At 57.5% G+C, this 15193-nt stretch overlaps 2 protein-coding genes across 2 annotated transcripts in view; both read right to left on the reverse strand.

The window, feature by feature from the left end:
* Window positions 1–4403, reverse strand: part of LOC147092974 (ras and Rab interactor 2-like) — a 46786-nt gene extending 42383 nt beyond the window's left edge. The window contains exon 1 of the mRNA XM_085976302.1: window positions 4237–4403. The gene's annotated coding sequence lies outside the window, so the exon portion shown is untranslated. The remainder of the gene's footprint in view (window positions 1–4236) is intronic.
* A 6481-nt stretch (window positions 4404–10884) lies between these two features.
* Window positions 10885–15193, reverse strand: part of LOC147092975 (sodium/potassium/calcium exchanger 3-like) — a 96133-nt gene continuing 91824 nt past the window's right edge. Inside the window, exons 14-15 of the mRNA XM_085976305.1 lie at window positions 13904–13969; window positions 10885–12638 (exon numbers count right to left, since the gene is read on the reverse strand). Of these exons, the coding sequence (XP_085832431.1) occupies window positions 12495–12638; window positions 13904–13969 (210 nt within the window). The 3' untranslated portion in view covers window positions 10885–12494. The remainder of the gene's footprint in view (window positions 12639–13903; window positions 13970–15193) is intronic.

Genomic DNA, 15193 nt, shown 5'->3' on the forward strand with positions numbered 1-15193 from the left:
GAGAGGAGGGGACCCGTACCCCAGTGAGAGTCAGCACCTTCAGGAGAGGAGGGGACCCGTACCCCAGTGAGAGTCAGCACCTTCAGGAGAGGAGGGGGACCCGTACCCCAGTGAGAGTCAGCGCCTTCGAGAGAGGAGGGGTCCCGTACCCCAGTGAGAGTCAGCACCTTCAGGAGAGGAGGAGACCCGTACCCCAGTGAGAGTCGGCACCTTCAGGAGAGGAGGGGACCCGTACCCCAGTGAGAGTCAGCACCTTCAGGAGAGGAGGGGACCCATACCCCAGTGAGAGTCAGCAACTTCAGGAGAGGAGGGGACCCGTACCCCAGTGAGAGTCAGCACCTTCAGGAGAGGAGGGGACCCGTACCCCAGTGAGAGTCAGCACCTTCAGGAGAGGAGGGGACCCGTACCCCAGTGAGAGTCAGCACCTTCAGGAGAGGAGGGGACCAGTACCCCAGTGAGAGTCAGCACCTTCAGGAGAGGAGGGGACCCGTACCCCAGTGAGAGTCAGCGCCTTCAGGAGAGGAGGGGACCCATACCCCAGTGAGAGTCAGCACCTTCAGGAGAGGAGGGGACCCATACCCCAGTGAGAGTCAGCACCTTCAGGAGAGGAGGGGACCCGTACCCCAGTGAGAGTCAGCACCTTCAGGAGAGGAGGGGACCCGTACCCCAGTGAGAGTCAGCACCTTCAGGAGAGGAGGGGACCCGTACCCCAGTGAGAGTCAGCACCTTCAGGAGAGGAGGGGACCCGTACCCCAGTGAGAGTCAGCACCTTCAGGAGAGGGGGGGACCCGTACCCCAGTGAGGGTCAGCACCTTCAGGAGAGGAGGGGACCCGTACCCCAGTGAGGGTCAGCACCTTCAGGAGAGGAGGGGACCCGTACCCCAGTGAGGGTCAGCACCTTCAGGAGAGGAGGGGACCCGTACCCCAGTGAGAGTCAGCACCTTCAGGAGAGGAGGGGACCCGTACCCCAGTGAGAGTCAGCACCTTCAGGAGAGGAGGGGACCCGTACCCCAGTGAGAGTCAGCGCCTTCAGGAGAGGAGGGGACCCGTACCCCAGTGAGAGTCAGCACCTTCAGGAGAGGAGGTGACCCGTACCCAGTGAGAGTCTGCACCTTCAGGAGAGGAGATGGGGACCCGTACCCCAGTGATAGTCAGCACCTTCAGGAGAGGAGGGGACACGTACCCCAGTGAGAGTCGCACCTTCAGGAGAGCAGGGGACCTGTACCCCAGTGAGAGTCAGCACCTTCAGGAGAGGAGGGGACACGTACCCCAGTGAGAGTCAGCGCCTTCAGGAGAGGAGTGGACCTGTACCCCAGTGAGAGTCAGCGCCTTCAGGAGAGGAGGGGACCCGTACCCCAGTGAGAGTCAGCACCTTCAGGAGAGGAGGGGACCCGTACCCCAGTGAGAGTCAGCATCTTCAGGAGAGGAGATGGGGACCCGTACCCCAGTGAGAGTCAGCACCTTCAGGAGAGGAGGGGACCCGTACCCCAGTGAGAGTCAGCACCTTCAGGAGAGGAGTGGACCCATACCCCAGTGAGAGTCAGCGCCTTCAGCAGAGGAGGGGACCCGTACCCCAGTGAGAGTCAGCACCTTCAGGAGAGGAGTGGACCCGTACCCCAGTGAGAGTCAGCGCCTTCAGGAGAGATGGGGACCTGTTCCGTGTCAACCATGCCCATCTCTCCCGATGCCCAATCTTACCAGACGCATTGTCCTACAGGGGCACTTGAATCCTCCGCAGCCTCTCCACCCCCTCCCCTCCCCTCCTCGCCCACCCCTCCCCCCAGTGAAAGGAGTCGGGGTCTAATGTTAAAAGAAGTCGCGTTTCTCCACCCACCCCTTTCACCACCTCAGGACGCCCCACCGCGCTTCACAGCCAATGAAGTGCTTTTCTGTTTCGAAGTGTGGTCACTGTTGTAATGTTGGCAACGCGGCAGCCAGTTTACTCAGGCAGGGCGGGAGTTCCGTGGTTTTTGAGGTGCTAGAAAGAATGTGTTTGAGTCAGCAGAGAGGAGCAATGAGTCTCGATAATAATTGAGGAGTTCAACAACTCCATAATCTGCACATTCTCAATCCCATCTTCTTGCTGTCTTGCCCTGAAAGTTATTTCTCATTTGAAATGGTGTCACGCTCCCCGGTGTCAGTACTGAGGGAGCGCCGCACTGTCGGAGGGGCGGTACCGAGGGAGCGCCGCACTGTCGGAGGGGCGGTACCGAGGGAGCGCCGCACTGTCGGAGGGGCGGTACCGAGGGAGCGCCGCACTGTCGGAGGGGCGGTACCGAGGGAGCGCCGCACTGTCGGAGGGGCGGTACCGAGGGAGCGCCGCACTGTCGGAGGGGCGGTACCGAGGGAGCGCCGCACTGTCGGAGGGGCGGTACCGAGGGAGCGCCGCACTGTCGGAGGGGCGGTACCGAGGGAGCGCCGCACTGTCGGAGGGGCGGTACCGAGGGAGCGCCGCACTGTCGGAGGGGCGGTACCGAGGGAGCGCCGCACTGTCGGAGGGGCGGTACCGAGGGAGCGCCGCACTGTCGGAGGGGCGGTACCGAGGGAGCGCCGCACTGTCGGAGGGGCGGTACCGAGGGAGCGCCGCACTGTCGGAGGGGCGGTACCGAGGGAGCGCCGCACTGTCGGAGGGGCGGTACCGAGGGAGCGCCGCACTGTCGGAGGGGCGGTACCGAGGGAGCGCCGCACTGTCGGAGGGGCGGTACCGAGGGAGCGCCGCACTGTCGGAGGGGCGGTACCGAGGGAGCGCCGCACTGTCGGAGGGGCGGTACCGAGGGAGCGCCGCACTGTCGGAGGGGCGGTACCGAGGGAGCGCCGCACTGTCGGAGGGGCGGTACAGAGGGAGCGCCGCACTGTCGGAGGGGCGGTACAGAGGGAGCGCCGCACTGTCGGAGGGGCAGTACCGAGGGAGCGCCGCACTGTCGGAGGTGCCGTCTTTCAGATGAGACGTTAAACCGAGGCCCCGTCTGCTCTCTCAGGTGGATGTAAAAGATCCCACGGCCACTGTTGGAAGAAGAGCAGGGGGAGTTCTCCCCGGTGTCCTGGGGCCAATATTTATCCCTCAACCAACATCACTGAAACAGATGATCTGGTCATTATCACATTGCTGTTTGTGGGAGCTTGCTGTGGGCAAATTGGCTGCTGCGTTTCCCACATTACAACAGTAACCACACTTCAAAAAAGTACTTCATTGGCTGTGAAGTGTTTTGGGACGTCCTGAGGTGGTGAAAGGCCGGGGGAGAAACACAAGTCTATGTTCCCATGTGATAATAACAGAACACAGTAGCGACATCTAGGGGCTTGGGACGCCGCAGCACTGAGCCACTGCCCTGGTGTGACCTTATTTACCCCAACTAGTTTTAAAAAAATCTATATTTTAAAAATGGTTTCATTCCCCAGGGAACAAGGGGAGAGCTCTTCCCATTTACAGATGCATTTAACATTTCACTAAAAACCCAAAAAAACACATTCAAACTCTCACCCTCAAGAGCAGAGAAGGTTAAGGGGAGATTTAATAGAGGCGTTCAAAATTACGAGGAGTTTCGATGGAGTAAATAAGGAGAAAGTGTTTCCAGTGGCAGGAGGGTCGGTAACCAGAGGACACAGATTGAAGAGAATCGGTAAAAGAACCAGAGGGGAGATGAGGAGAATGTTTTTCCGCAGCGAGTTGTTGTGATCTGGAATGTGCTGCCCGAAAGGGCGGTGGAAGCAGATTCAATAGTAACTTTCAAAAGGGAATTGGAGAAATACTGGAAAAGGACTGATGTGCAGGGCTGTGGGGAAAGAGCAGGGGGGAGTGGGACTAATTGGAGAGCTCGTTCAAAGAGCCGGCACAGGCACGATGGGCCGAATGGCCTCCTCCTGTGCTGTGAGAGTCTATGATTCAGAGAACAAACTGTACTAAAAAAGAAAATAACATCTTCCAATAGAATATATTGCTGTCGAGTTTCAATTCCACTTTCACAGAGAAAGACAGCGAGAGGGAGACAGAGAGAGAGAGAGACAGAGAAAGAGACAAAGAGAGAGAGAGAGAGACAGAGAGAGAGAGAGAGAGGGAGACTGACAGAGAGACAGAGACAGACAGAGAGAGAGAGAGAGAGACAGAGACAGAGAGACAGAGACAGACAGAGAGAGACAGAGAGACAGAGCGAGGGAGAGTTTGTGTTGTGTCACTGGGTCCAGCAGGCCGCTCTATGAGTTGACAGTGGGGAGAGGGTCTCGGGGATCCGGTCTTACCTCCTGCTCCTGCTCACTTGCAAAGGGTCCCTTTATAAAAACTTCTGGACAACTTTCTGGCGGTGTGTGTCGCTCCGGCAGCCGCGCTGCTCCGCTCATTCCCCAATTCTTCCTGATTCACTCGGGGCAAAGCCTGGAAACTCCAGCAAGCGACTGGGCAGGCGCGACACAGAGCCAAACCACAGCAACTCTCGCTGCTGACTGGACAGGAGACTTCACACTCACACACACTGGCTCTCACACTCACACTCACACAGGCTCTCACACTCACAGGCTCTCACACTCACACACACAGGCTCTCACACTCACACACACACAGGCTCTCACACTCACACACACTGGCTCTCACACTCACACAGGCTCTCACACTCACACACACACAGGCTCTCACACTCACACACACACAGGCTCTCACACTCACACACTGGCTCTCACACTCACACACACAGGCTCTCACACTCACACACACTGGCTCTCACACTCACACACTGGCTCTCACACTCACACACACACAGGCTCTCACACTCACACACACAGGCTCTCACATTCACACACACTGGCTCTCACACTCACACACACTGGCTCTCACACTCACACACTGGCTCTCACACTCACACACACAGGCTCTCACACTCACACACACTGGCTCTCACACTCACACACACACAGGCTCTCACACTCACACACACTGGCTCTCACACTCACACACACACAGGCTCTCACACTCACACACACTGGCTCTCACACTCACACTCCCTCACACTCACACAGGCTCTCACACTCACACTGGCTCTCACACTCACAGGCTCTCACACTCACACAGGCTCTCACACTCACAGGCTCTTACACTCACACAGGCTCTCGCACTCACAGGCTCTTACACTCACACAGGCTCTTACACTCACACAGGCTCTCACACTCACAGGCTCTTACACTCACACTCCCTCACACTCACACAGGCTCTCACACTCACAGGCTCTTACACTCACACTCCCTCACACTCGCAGGCTCTTACACTCACACAGGCTCTCACACTCACAGGCTCTTACACTCACACAGGCTCTCACACTCACAGGCTCTTACACTCACACTCACACAGGCTCTCACACTCACAGGCTCTTACACTCGCACTCCCTCACACTCACAGGCTCTTACACTCACACAGGCTCTCACACTCACAGGCTCTCACACTCACACAGGCTCTCACACTCACAGGCTCTTACACTCACACTCCCTCACACTCACAGGCACTCACACTCACACAGGCTCTCACACTCACAGGCTCTTACACTCACACAGGCTCTCACACTCACACTCCCTCACACTCACACTCCCTCACACTCACAGGCTCTTACACTCACACTCCCTCACACTCACAGGCTCTTACACTCACACAGGCTCTCACACTCACAGGCTCTTACACTCACACTCCCTCACACTCACAGGCACTCACACTCACACAGGCTCTCACACTCACAGGCTCTTACACTCACACAGGCTCTCACACTCACACTCCCTCACACTCTCAGGCTCTTACACTCACACTCCCTCACACTCTCAGGCTCTCACACTCACACAGGCTCTCACACTCACAGGCTCTCACACAGGCTCTCACACTCACAGGCTCTTACACTCACACTCCCTCACACTCTCAGGCTCTCACACTCACTATCACACTCACAGGCTCTTACACTCACACTCCCTCACACTCACACTGGCTCTCACACTCACACACTCACAGGCTCTTACACTCACACTCCCTCACACTCAGGCTCTCACACTCACACTGGCTCTCACACTCACACAGGCTCTCACACTCACAGGCTCTTGCACTCACACTCCCTCACACTCACACTCACACAGGCTCTCACACTCACACACTCACAGGCTCTTACACTCACACTCCCTCACACTCAGGCTCTCACACTCACACTGGCTCTCACACTCACACAGGCTCTCACACTCACAGCCTCACACTCACACAGGCTCTCACACTCACAGGCTCTTGCACTCACACTCCCTCACACTCTCAGGCACTCACACTCACACTGGCTCTCACACTCACACAGACTCACACACTCACAGGCTCTCACTCACACACTGGCTCTCACACTTTCAGGCTCTCACACTCACACAGGCTCTCACACTCACTCTCTGACACTCACACACACTCTGACACTCTCACATACACTCTAACACTCACTCACTGACACACACACTCACACTCACACACTCACACACACTCTCACACTCACTCACTGACACACACTCACACACTCATTCACTGACACACACACTCACACACTCACTCACTGACACACACACTTACACACACTCTCACTGACACTCACACTCACACTCTCACAGTCACTCACGGACACTCACACACTCACTCTCTCACACACACTCACTCACTGACACACACACACTCACTCACATTCGCATACTCACACACACTCACAATCACACTCACGCACACACACATTCACACACACTCTCACACACACGCAACACAATCATTTACACAATTGCACATAAACACCCGCAGGTGTGTATATATGAGTGTGTGTATATGTGGTTCTATAATGTTGTGTGAGCATATCCCGTTTTCTGTATCTGCCCCTGTGAAGCAGCGTGTGAGGTTTCTCTGTGATAAAGTCGTGCTCTAAATGCAAGGTGTTGTGTGTGGTGGGAGCAGAGGGACTTTCCCCTGACGCTGCTACTCTCGCCCCTCTCACTGCCCGCGGGGCGCGGGTATGGGAGGTGCTGTGGCAGGAGATGGTACACACTGACACCGCAGTGCGGCGCTGGTGGAAGGAGTGGAGTCCGAGCACAGTAAGGGGGACCGAGCCCGGGAACCGCTCTGTCACAGACAATATCGAGCGTCAAGCGTGGCTAAAGCTGCACAATACTTTGTTTAAAATGGATCGAAGGATTCATCACTGACGACAGAGAGTTGCAACAGGACAAGACTCCTCTGTTTAGAAAAAAACACCGATTATCTTCTTGCTACTTCCTATTTAGAGTTTCCCCTCAGTGTTGTTCAGCCTGCCTGTGCCAGGAATGTGACGATACACCGCATGTACTACAATGTGGAGCGAGTGTCAGCTGTGACTCAGTGGGTCTCTCTCTCTCTCGCCTCTGAGTCAGAAGGTTGTGGGTTCAAGTTCCACTCCAGAGATTTGACACTGAGGGAGCGCCGCACTGTCGGAGGGGCGGTACTGAGGGAGCGCCGCACTGTCGGAGGGGCGGTACTGAGGGAGCGCCGCACTGTCGGAGGGGCAGTACTGAGGGAGCGCGGCACTGTCAGAGGGGCAGTACTGAGGGAGCGCCGCACTGTCGGAGGGGCGGTACTGAGGGAGCGCCGCACTGTCGGAGGGGCAGTACTGAGGGAGCGCGGCACTGTCAGAGGGGCAGTACTGAGGGAGCGCCGCACTGTCGGAGGGGCAGTACTGAGGGAGTGCCGCACTGTTGGAGGGGCAGTACTGAGGGAGCGCCGTACTGTCAGAGGGGCAGTACTGAGGGAGCGCCACACTGTCAGAGGGGCAGTACTGAGGGAGTGCCGCACTGTCAGAGGGGCAGTACAGAGGGAGCGCCGCACTGTCGGAGGGGCAGTACTGAGGGAGCGCCGCACTGTCGGAGGGGCGGTACTGAGGGAGCGCCGCACTGTCGGAGGGGCGGTACTGAGGGAGCGCCGCACTGTCGGAGCGGCGGTACTGAGGGAGCGCCGCACTGTCGGAGGGGCGGTACTGAGGGAGCGCCGCACTGTCGGAGGGGCGGTACTGAGGGAGCGCCGCACTGTCGGAGGGGCGGTACTGAGGGAGCGCCGCACTGTCGGAGGGGCGGTACTGAGGGAGCGCCGCACTGTCAGAGGGTCAGTACTGAGGGCATGCCGCACTGTCGGAGGGGCAGTACTGAGGGAGCGCCACACTGTCGGAGGGGCAGTACTGAGGGAGCGCCGAAATGTCGGAGGGGCAGTACTGAGGGAGCGCCGCACTGTCGGAAGGGCAGTACTGAGGGAGCGCCGCACAGTCGGAGGGGCAGTACTGAGGGAACGCCGCACTGTCGGAGGGGCAGTACTGAGGGAGCGCCACACTGTCGGAGGGGCGGTACTGAGGGAGCGCCGAAATGTCGGAGGGGCAGTACTGAGGGAGCGCCGCACTGTCGGAAGGGCAGTACTGAGGGAGCGCCGCACAGTCGGAGGGGCAGTACTGAGGGAACGCCGCACTGTCGGAGGGTCAGTACTGAGGGAGCGCCGCACTGTTGGAGGGGCAGTACTGAGGGAGTGCCGCGCTGTCGGAGGGGTGGTACTGAGGGAGCGCTGCACAGTCGGAGGGGCAGTACTGAGGGAGCGCCGCACTGTCGGAGGGGCAGTACTGAGGGAGCGCCGCATTGTTGGAGGGGCAGTACTGAGGGAGCGCCGCACTGTCGGAGGTGCCATCTTTCGGATGAGACGTTAAACCGAGGCCCCGTCTGCTCTCTCAGGTGGATGTAAAAGATCCCACGGCCACTATTGGAAGAAGAGCAGGAGGAGTTCTCCCCGGTGTCCTGGGACCAATATTTATCCCTCAACCAACATCACTAAAACAGATGATCCGGTCATTATCACTTTGATGTTTGTGGGAGCTTGCTGTGCGCAAATTGACTGCCGCGTTTCCTACATTACAACAGTGACCACACTTCAAAAAAAGTACTTCATTGGCTGCGAAGCGCTTTGGGACGTCCTGAGGTGGTGAAAGGCTGGGGGAGAAATGGGAGTCTGTCTTTCTTTTGTGGTGTGAATGGGCACAGCTTGAGTCTGGGGCATGGCGAGGCCTCTGTCCAATCAGAATCCTGCTAGTCAACTGCAGAGGAGCGATACCCAATCATTGGGCAACTCAGGCTGGTCCAACCCCTGGTAAGGAGGTCCCGTTGCCTTGCAGCTCGATAAGGAGGCAGAACCTTGCATCAGGACAGAGAAGCGAGAGGGCCCAAGTCTGTGTCTGTGTTGAGTTAGCCGGGCGAGCAGTGGGAGGGGGGAGACCACTGAGGTGGCGGGACATATTGAGAGATTGGTTAACACAGCATGTGGGATCTTGGGCTTCATCAATAGAAGTATTGAGTACAAAAGTAGAGAAGTTATGCTGAACCTTTATAAAGCGCTGGTTAGGCCACAGCTGGGGTATTGCGTCCAGTTCTGGTCACCACACTTTAGGAAGGATGTGAAGGCCCTTGAGAGGGTGCGGAGGAGATTTACCAGAATGGTTCCGGGGATGGGGGATCTGAGCTACAAGGACAGGTTGGAGAAGCTGGATTTGTTTTCATTGGAGCAAAGGAGGTTGAGGGGTGATTTGATCGAGGTGTACAAGATTATGATGGGTTTGGATAGGCTAGACGGGGAAAGGCTGTTCCCACTAGTTGATGGTACAAGGACTCGGGGACACAGATTTAAGGTTTTGGACAGGAGATACAGGGGGGATGTGAGGAAAAACTTTTTTACGCAGCGAGTGGTGAGGACCTGGAACTCGCTGCTGACGGAAGTGGTGGAAGCGGAGACTCTCAATGTTTTCAAGGGGAGACTGGATAGGCACTTGAGGGAAATAAACTTGCAGGGCTCCGGGGATAGAGCGGGGGAATGGGACTGACTGGATGGCTCTACAGAGAGCCGGCACCGACTCGATGTGCCGAATGGCCTCCTTCCGTGCTGTTATGACACAATGGCTCGGGAGGGCAATAAATCAGCCAGCCTCACCACACCCAATCACCGAGGGCGGGAACTGGCTCTGCAGTGACACGCAGCCTCCCATGGTCGAGCATCCTCCCTCGACACTGGGCCCGGGGACGGGCCAATCGATTGGGCGGTCAGTGTCATTGGCTCCAACCAAGAGACCCACGACGTTCGCGGGAGGAGGGGGTGCTGGGAGGGAGGGGGGAACACGAACACGAGTCACCGTGACGATGATTGGTCTTTGTGAAAGAAGGTTACCACTCAACAGCATTGTACACATCCCTTATTGGAAAAATACAGAGCGCATATCACTGCAATACAGACATTCTAATATTTACAGACAGTTCCTGGCTCGATTGAGGTGGGTCCACACGTTAATTACAACACGGCACAATGTAGAGACTGATCGTGATATTTACACCGAGGGAAAAGATTCTTCATTCGGATCTCGTGTGTTGCCTCTTCACAAGCTGGGCTGGGCTGGGACCTCCTGCTCTCTCCCCAAGGCCAACTAAAGTTCCTTCAGCCCATGGATACTGAGTAAAGCTCCCTCTACACTGTCCCATCTAACACTCCCAGGGCAGGTACTGCACGGGTTAGATACGGAGTAAAGCTCCCTCTGCACTGTCCCATCAAACACTCCCAGGGCAGGTACAGCACGGGTTAGATACAGAGTAAAGCTCCCTCTACACTGTCACATCAAACACTCCCAGGGCAGGTACAGCACGGGTTAGATACAGAGTAAAGCTCCCTCTACACTGTCCCATCAAACACTCCCAGGGCAGGTACAGCACGGGTTAGATACAGAGTAAAGCTCCCTCTACACTGTCCCATCAAACACTCCCAGGGCAGGTACAGCACAGGTTAGATACAGAGTAAAGCTCCCTCTACACTGTCCCATCAAACACTCCCAGGGCAGGTACAGCACGGGTTAGATACAGAGTAAAGCTCCCTCTACACTGTCCCATCAAACACTCCCAGGGCAGGTACAGCACGGGTTAGATACAGAGTAAAGCTCCCTCTACACCGTCCCATCAAACACTCCCAGGGCAGGGTCAGCACGGGTTAGATACAGAGTAAAGCTCCCTCTACACTGTCTCATCAAACACTCCCAGGGCAGGTACAGCACGGGTTAGATACAGAGTAAAGCTCCCTCTACAATGTCCCATTAAATACTCCCAGGGCAGGTACAGCACGGGTTAGATACAGAGTAAAGCTCCCTCTACACTGTCCCATTAAATACTCCCAGGGCAGGTACAGCACGGGTTAGATACAGAGTAAAGCTCCCTCTACACTGTCCCATCAAACACTCCCAGGGCAGGTACAGCACGGGTTAGATACAGAGTAAAGCTCCCTCTACACTGTCCCCATCAAACACTCCCAGGGCAGGTACAGCATGGGTTAGATACAGAGTAAAGCTCCCTCTACACCGTCCCATCAAACACTCCCAGGGCAGGGTCAGCACGGGTTAGATACAGAGTAAAGCTCCCTCTACACTGTCCCCATCAAACACTCCCAGGGCAGGTACAGCACGGGTTAGATACAGAGTAAAACTCCCTCTACACTGTCCCATCAAATACTCCCAGGGCAGGTACAGCACGGGTTAGATACAGAGTAAAGCTCCCTCTACACTGTCCCATCAAACACTCCCAGGGCAGGTACAGCACAGGTTAGATACAGAGTAAAGCTCCCTCTACACTGTCCCATCAAATACTCCCAGGGCAGGTACAGCACGGGTTAGATACAGAGTAAAGCTCCCTCTACACTGTCCCATCAAACACTCCCAGGGCAGGTACAGCACAGGTTAGATACAGAGTAAAGCTCCCTCTACACTGTCCCCATCAAACACTCCCAGGGCAGGTACAGCATGGGTTAGATACAGAGTAAAGCTCCCTCTACACTGTCCCATCAAACACTCCCAGGGCAGGTACAGCACAGGGTTAGATACAGAGTAAAGCTCCCTCTACACTGTCCCATCAAACACTCCCAGGGCAGGTACAGCACAGGTTAGAGCCCCAATGTGTCATTTTTAATTCGACCCTGGGACCTCTCTGAGTGGAGTTAGCATCAAGTAAGGGATAGTTTTGTCGGGCGGGCTGATGGCAGCGAATGGAGCTTGCCTCCTGCTCTCGAGCGAGAGAGGGAGGAGAGTAATTTGAGCCTTGGTGTGAGGGGAGTGTGGTGAGCTGGAGAGGAACAGGTCACTTTGGGCTGATGGTTCTCAAAGCTCTCCACCACCAGAGGTTTCCTCGTGTCGTGTCTGGGTCTGTTGTAGACTCATTGCTAGAGATTGATCGCTGTGATTGAAACAACTCCACGATGGTTGGATCCCGGTTCTACCAGGACGGTGGAAGGTGCACGAGATGCTCCTCGGTCTTGTTACGTCTAGAAATTCCTACGATACTTTATATCTCTATTGATTCAATGTTGGATGTGAAATGTCAAGAGTCTCTCTCACTGCCCAGTCTGAGGTCAGCGATGAGGGCTCTGGTGATCTTCTCAAGTTCTCTCAGTGTTGGTCGTGTGCAGCTCCCTCGGTGTGGCCGGCCCCTCACTGGCACGTCGGCAGGTTAACCTCAAGGAAAACGTTGAGCTCGATCAGGATGGAAAAGCAGAGAAAGACGGCGTAGAGCACCAGCGCGCCCAACCCCAGCTTCCGGTCCAGTTTCCAGTTGTTGAGATGGATGCCGAGTACCTGGAGTCCAGAGGGAGAGCGAGGGGGAGACAGAGAGAGAGAGAGAGAGCATGAGAGAGAGAGGGGGAGACAGAGAGAGAGGGGGAGACAGAGAGAGAGAGAGGGGAGACAGAGAGAGAGGGAGACAGAGAGCGAGAGAGAGCGTGAGAGAGAGAGGGGGAGACAGAGAGAGAGGGGGAGACAGAGAGAGAGGGGGAGACAGAGAGAGAGGGAAGGGGGAGACAGAGAGAGAGGGGGAGACAGAGAGCAAGAGAGAGCGTGAGAGAGAGAGGGGGAGACAGAGAGAGAGGGGGAGACAGAGAGAGAGAGAGAGGGGGGAGACAGAGAGAGAGAGAGAGGGGGAGACAGAGAGAGAGGGGGAGACAGAGAGCGAGAGTGCGTGAGAGAGACAGAGAGAGCGACAGAGAGACAGAGAGAGAGAGAGACAGAGAGAGCGACAGAGAGACAGAGAGAGAGAGAGACAGAGAGCGAGAGAGACAGAGAGTGAGAGTGCGTGAGAGCGACAGAGAGAGAGAGAGAGACAGAGAGCGAGAGTGTGTGAGAGAGACAGAGAGAGCGACAGAGAGAGAGAGAGAGACAGAGAGCGAGAGTGCGTGAGCGAGACAGAGAGAGAGAGAGAGAGAGAGAAACAGAGACAGAGAGAGAGAGAGGGGGGGATTTATTTGTCACATCCTTTTCAGGTACAGACGCCCTGAGGTCACCCATAAGGCCCCCATGAAACTCTAACCCTTGAGCCGTGCCCTCGATGTGGAGCCGAGGCCGCCAAACGCCGTCGCTGGCCCGGGGAGGAGCGAGGTGCCTATTGGACAGAGCGGGGTATCATCGGGCGGCACCCCCCTCTGCCCATTCCCCCCCCACCCCCTCCCCCCTCTCCCCTCCCCTCCCGACCCCCTTCCTCTCCCACCCCCTCCCGCTCCTCCCCCCACCCCCTCCCCTCCACCCCCCTCTCCCACCCCCCCCCTCCCCCTCCCCTCCTCCCCTCTCCCCTCCCCCTCCCCTCCCCCTCCCCCCTCCCCTCCCCTCCCCCTCCCACCCCCTCCCCCCCACCCCCTCCCCCCACCCCCTCCCCTCCCCCTTCCACCCCACCCCCTCCCCCTCCCACCCCCTTCCCCTCCCTCCCCTACCCCTCCGCTCCCCCTCCCCTTCCGCTCCCCCTCCCCCTCCGCTCCCCCTCCCCTCCCCCTCCCCCTCCCTCAGAGAGTCCCACCCTCCGGGGCCGCTCCCCCCCTCCCCCACACACTCAACCTCAAACCATCAATGCTCACCGTCAGGAAGACTGATGCCAGGAGCAGGATCACCGAGTAAATGATCCCTTTGCTGTTTATCGAGACCTGCGAACAAGACAGAATGGAGGAAGTTCAGGACAAGTCTGGGGTCAGACCACCCGCCCCGCTCCCTGTACATTCCGGGAAGGGACGCTGTTCCAAGGAGCGCCACACTGACAGAGGGGCAGTACTGAGGGAGCGCCGCACTGTCGGAGGGGCAGTACTGAGGGAGCGCCGCACTCTCGGAGGGGCAGTACTGAGGGAGCACCGCAGTGTCGGAGGGGCAGTACTGAGGGAGCGCCGCACTGTCGGAGAGGCAGTACTGAGGGAGCGCCGCACTGTCGGAGAGGCAGTACTGAGGGAGCGCCGCACTGTCGGAGGGTCAGTACTGAGGGAGCGCCGCACTGTCGGAGGGGCAGTACTGAGGGAACGCCGCACTGTCGGAGGGGCAGTACTGAGGGAGCGCCACACTGTCGGAGGGGCAGTACTGAGGGAGCGCTGCACTGTCGGAGGGGCAGTACTGAGGGAACACCGCACTGTCGGAGGGGCAGTACTGTCGGAGGGGCAGTACTGAGGGAGCGCCGCACTGTCGGAGGGGCGGTACTGAGGGAGCGTCGCACTGTCGGAGGGGCGGTACTGATGGAGCGCCGCACTGTCGGAGGGGCAGTACTGAGGGAGCGCCGCACTGTCGGAGGGGCGGTACTGAGGGAGCGCCGCACTGTCGGAGGGGCGGTACTGAGGGAGCGCCGCACTGTCGGAGGGGCAGTACTGAGGGAGCGCCGCACTGTCGGAGGGGCGATACTGAGGGAGCATTGCACTGTCGGAGGGGCAGTACTGAGGGAACGCCGCACTGTCAGAGGGACAGTACTGAGGGAGCGCTGCACTGTCGGAGGGGCAGTACTGAGGGAGCACTGCACTGTCGGAGGGGCAGTACTGAGGGAACGCCGCACTGTCAGAGGGACAGTACTGAGGGAGCGCTGCACTGTCGGAGGTCCCATCTTTCGGATGAGACGTTAAACCGAGGCCCCGTCTGCCCTCTCAGGTGGATGTAAAAGATCCCACGGCCACTATTGGAAGAAGAGCAGTGGGAGTTCTCCCCGGTGTCCTGGGGCCAATATTTATCCCTCAACCAACATCACTGAAACAGATGATCTGGCCATTATCACATTGCTGTTTGTGGGAGCTTGCTGTGTGCAAATTGGCTGCCGCGTTTCGTACATTACAACAGTGACCACACTTCAAAAAAAGTACTTCTTTGGCTGTGAAGTGCTTTGGGCCGTTCTGAGGTGG

This window comes from Somniosus microcephalus, unplaced genomic scaffold (assembly GCF_052327205.1).
Source record: "Somniosus microcephalus isolate GS21.2 unplaced genomic scaffold, FLI_Smic_1.0 unresolved_chr2, whole genome shotgun sequence".
Lineage (NCBI taxonomy): Eukaryota > Metazoa > Chordata > Chondrichthyes > Squaliformes > Somniosidae > Somniosus > Somniosus microcephalus.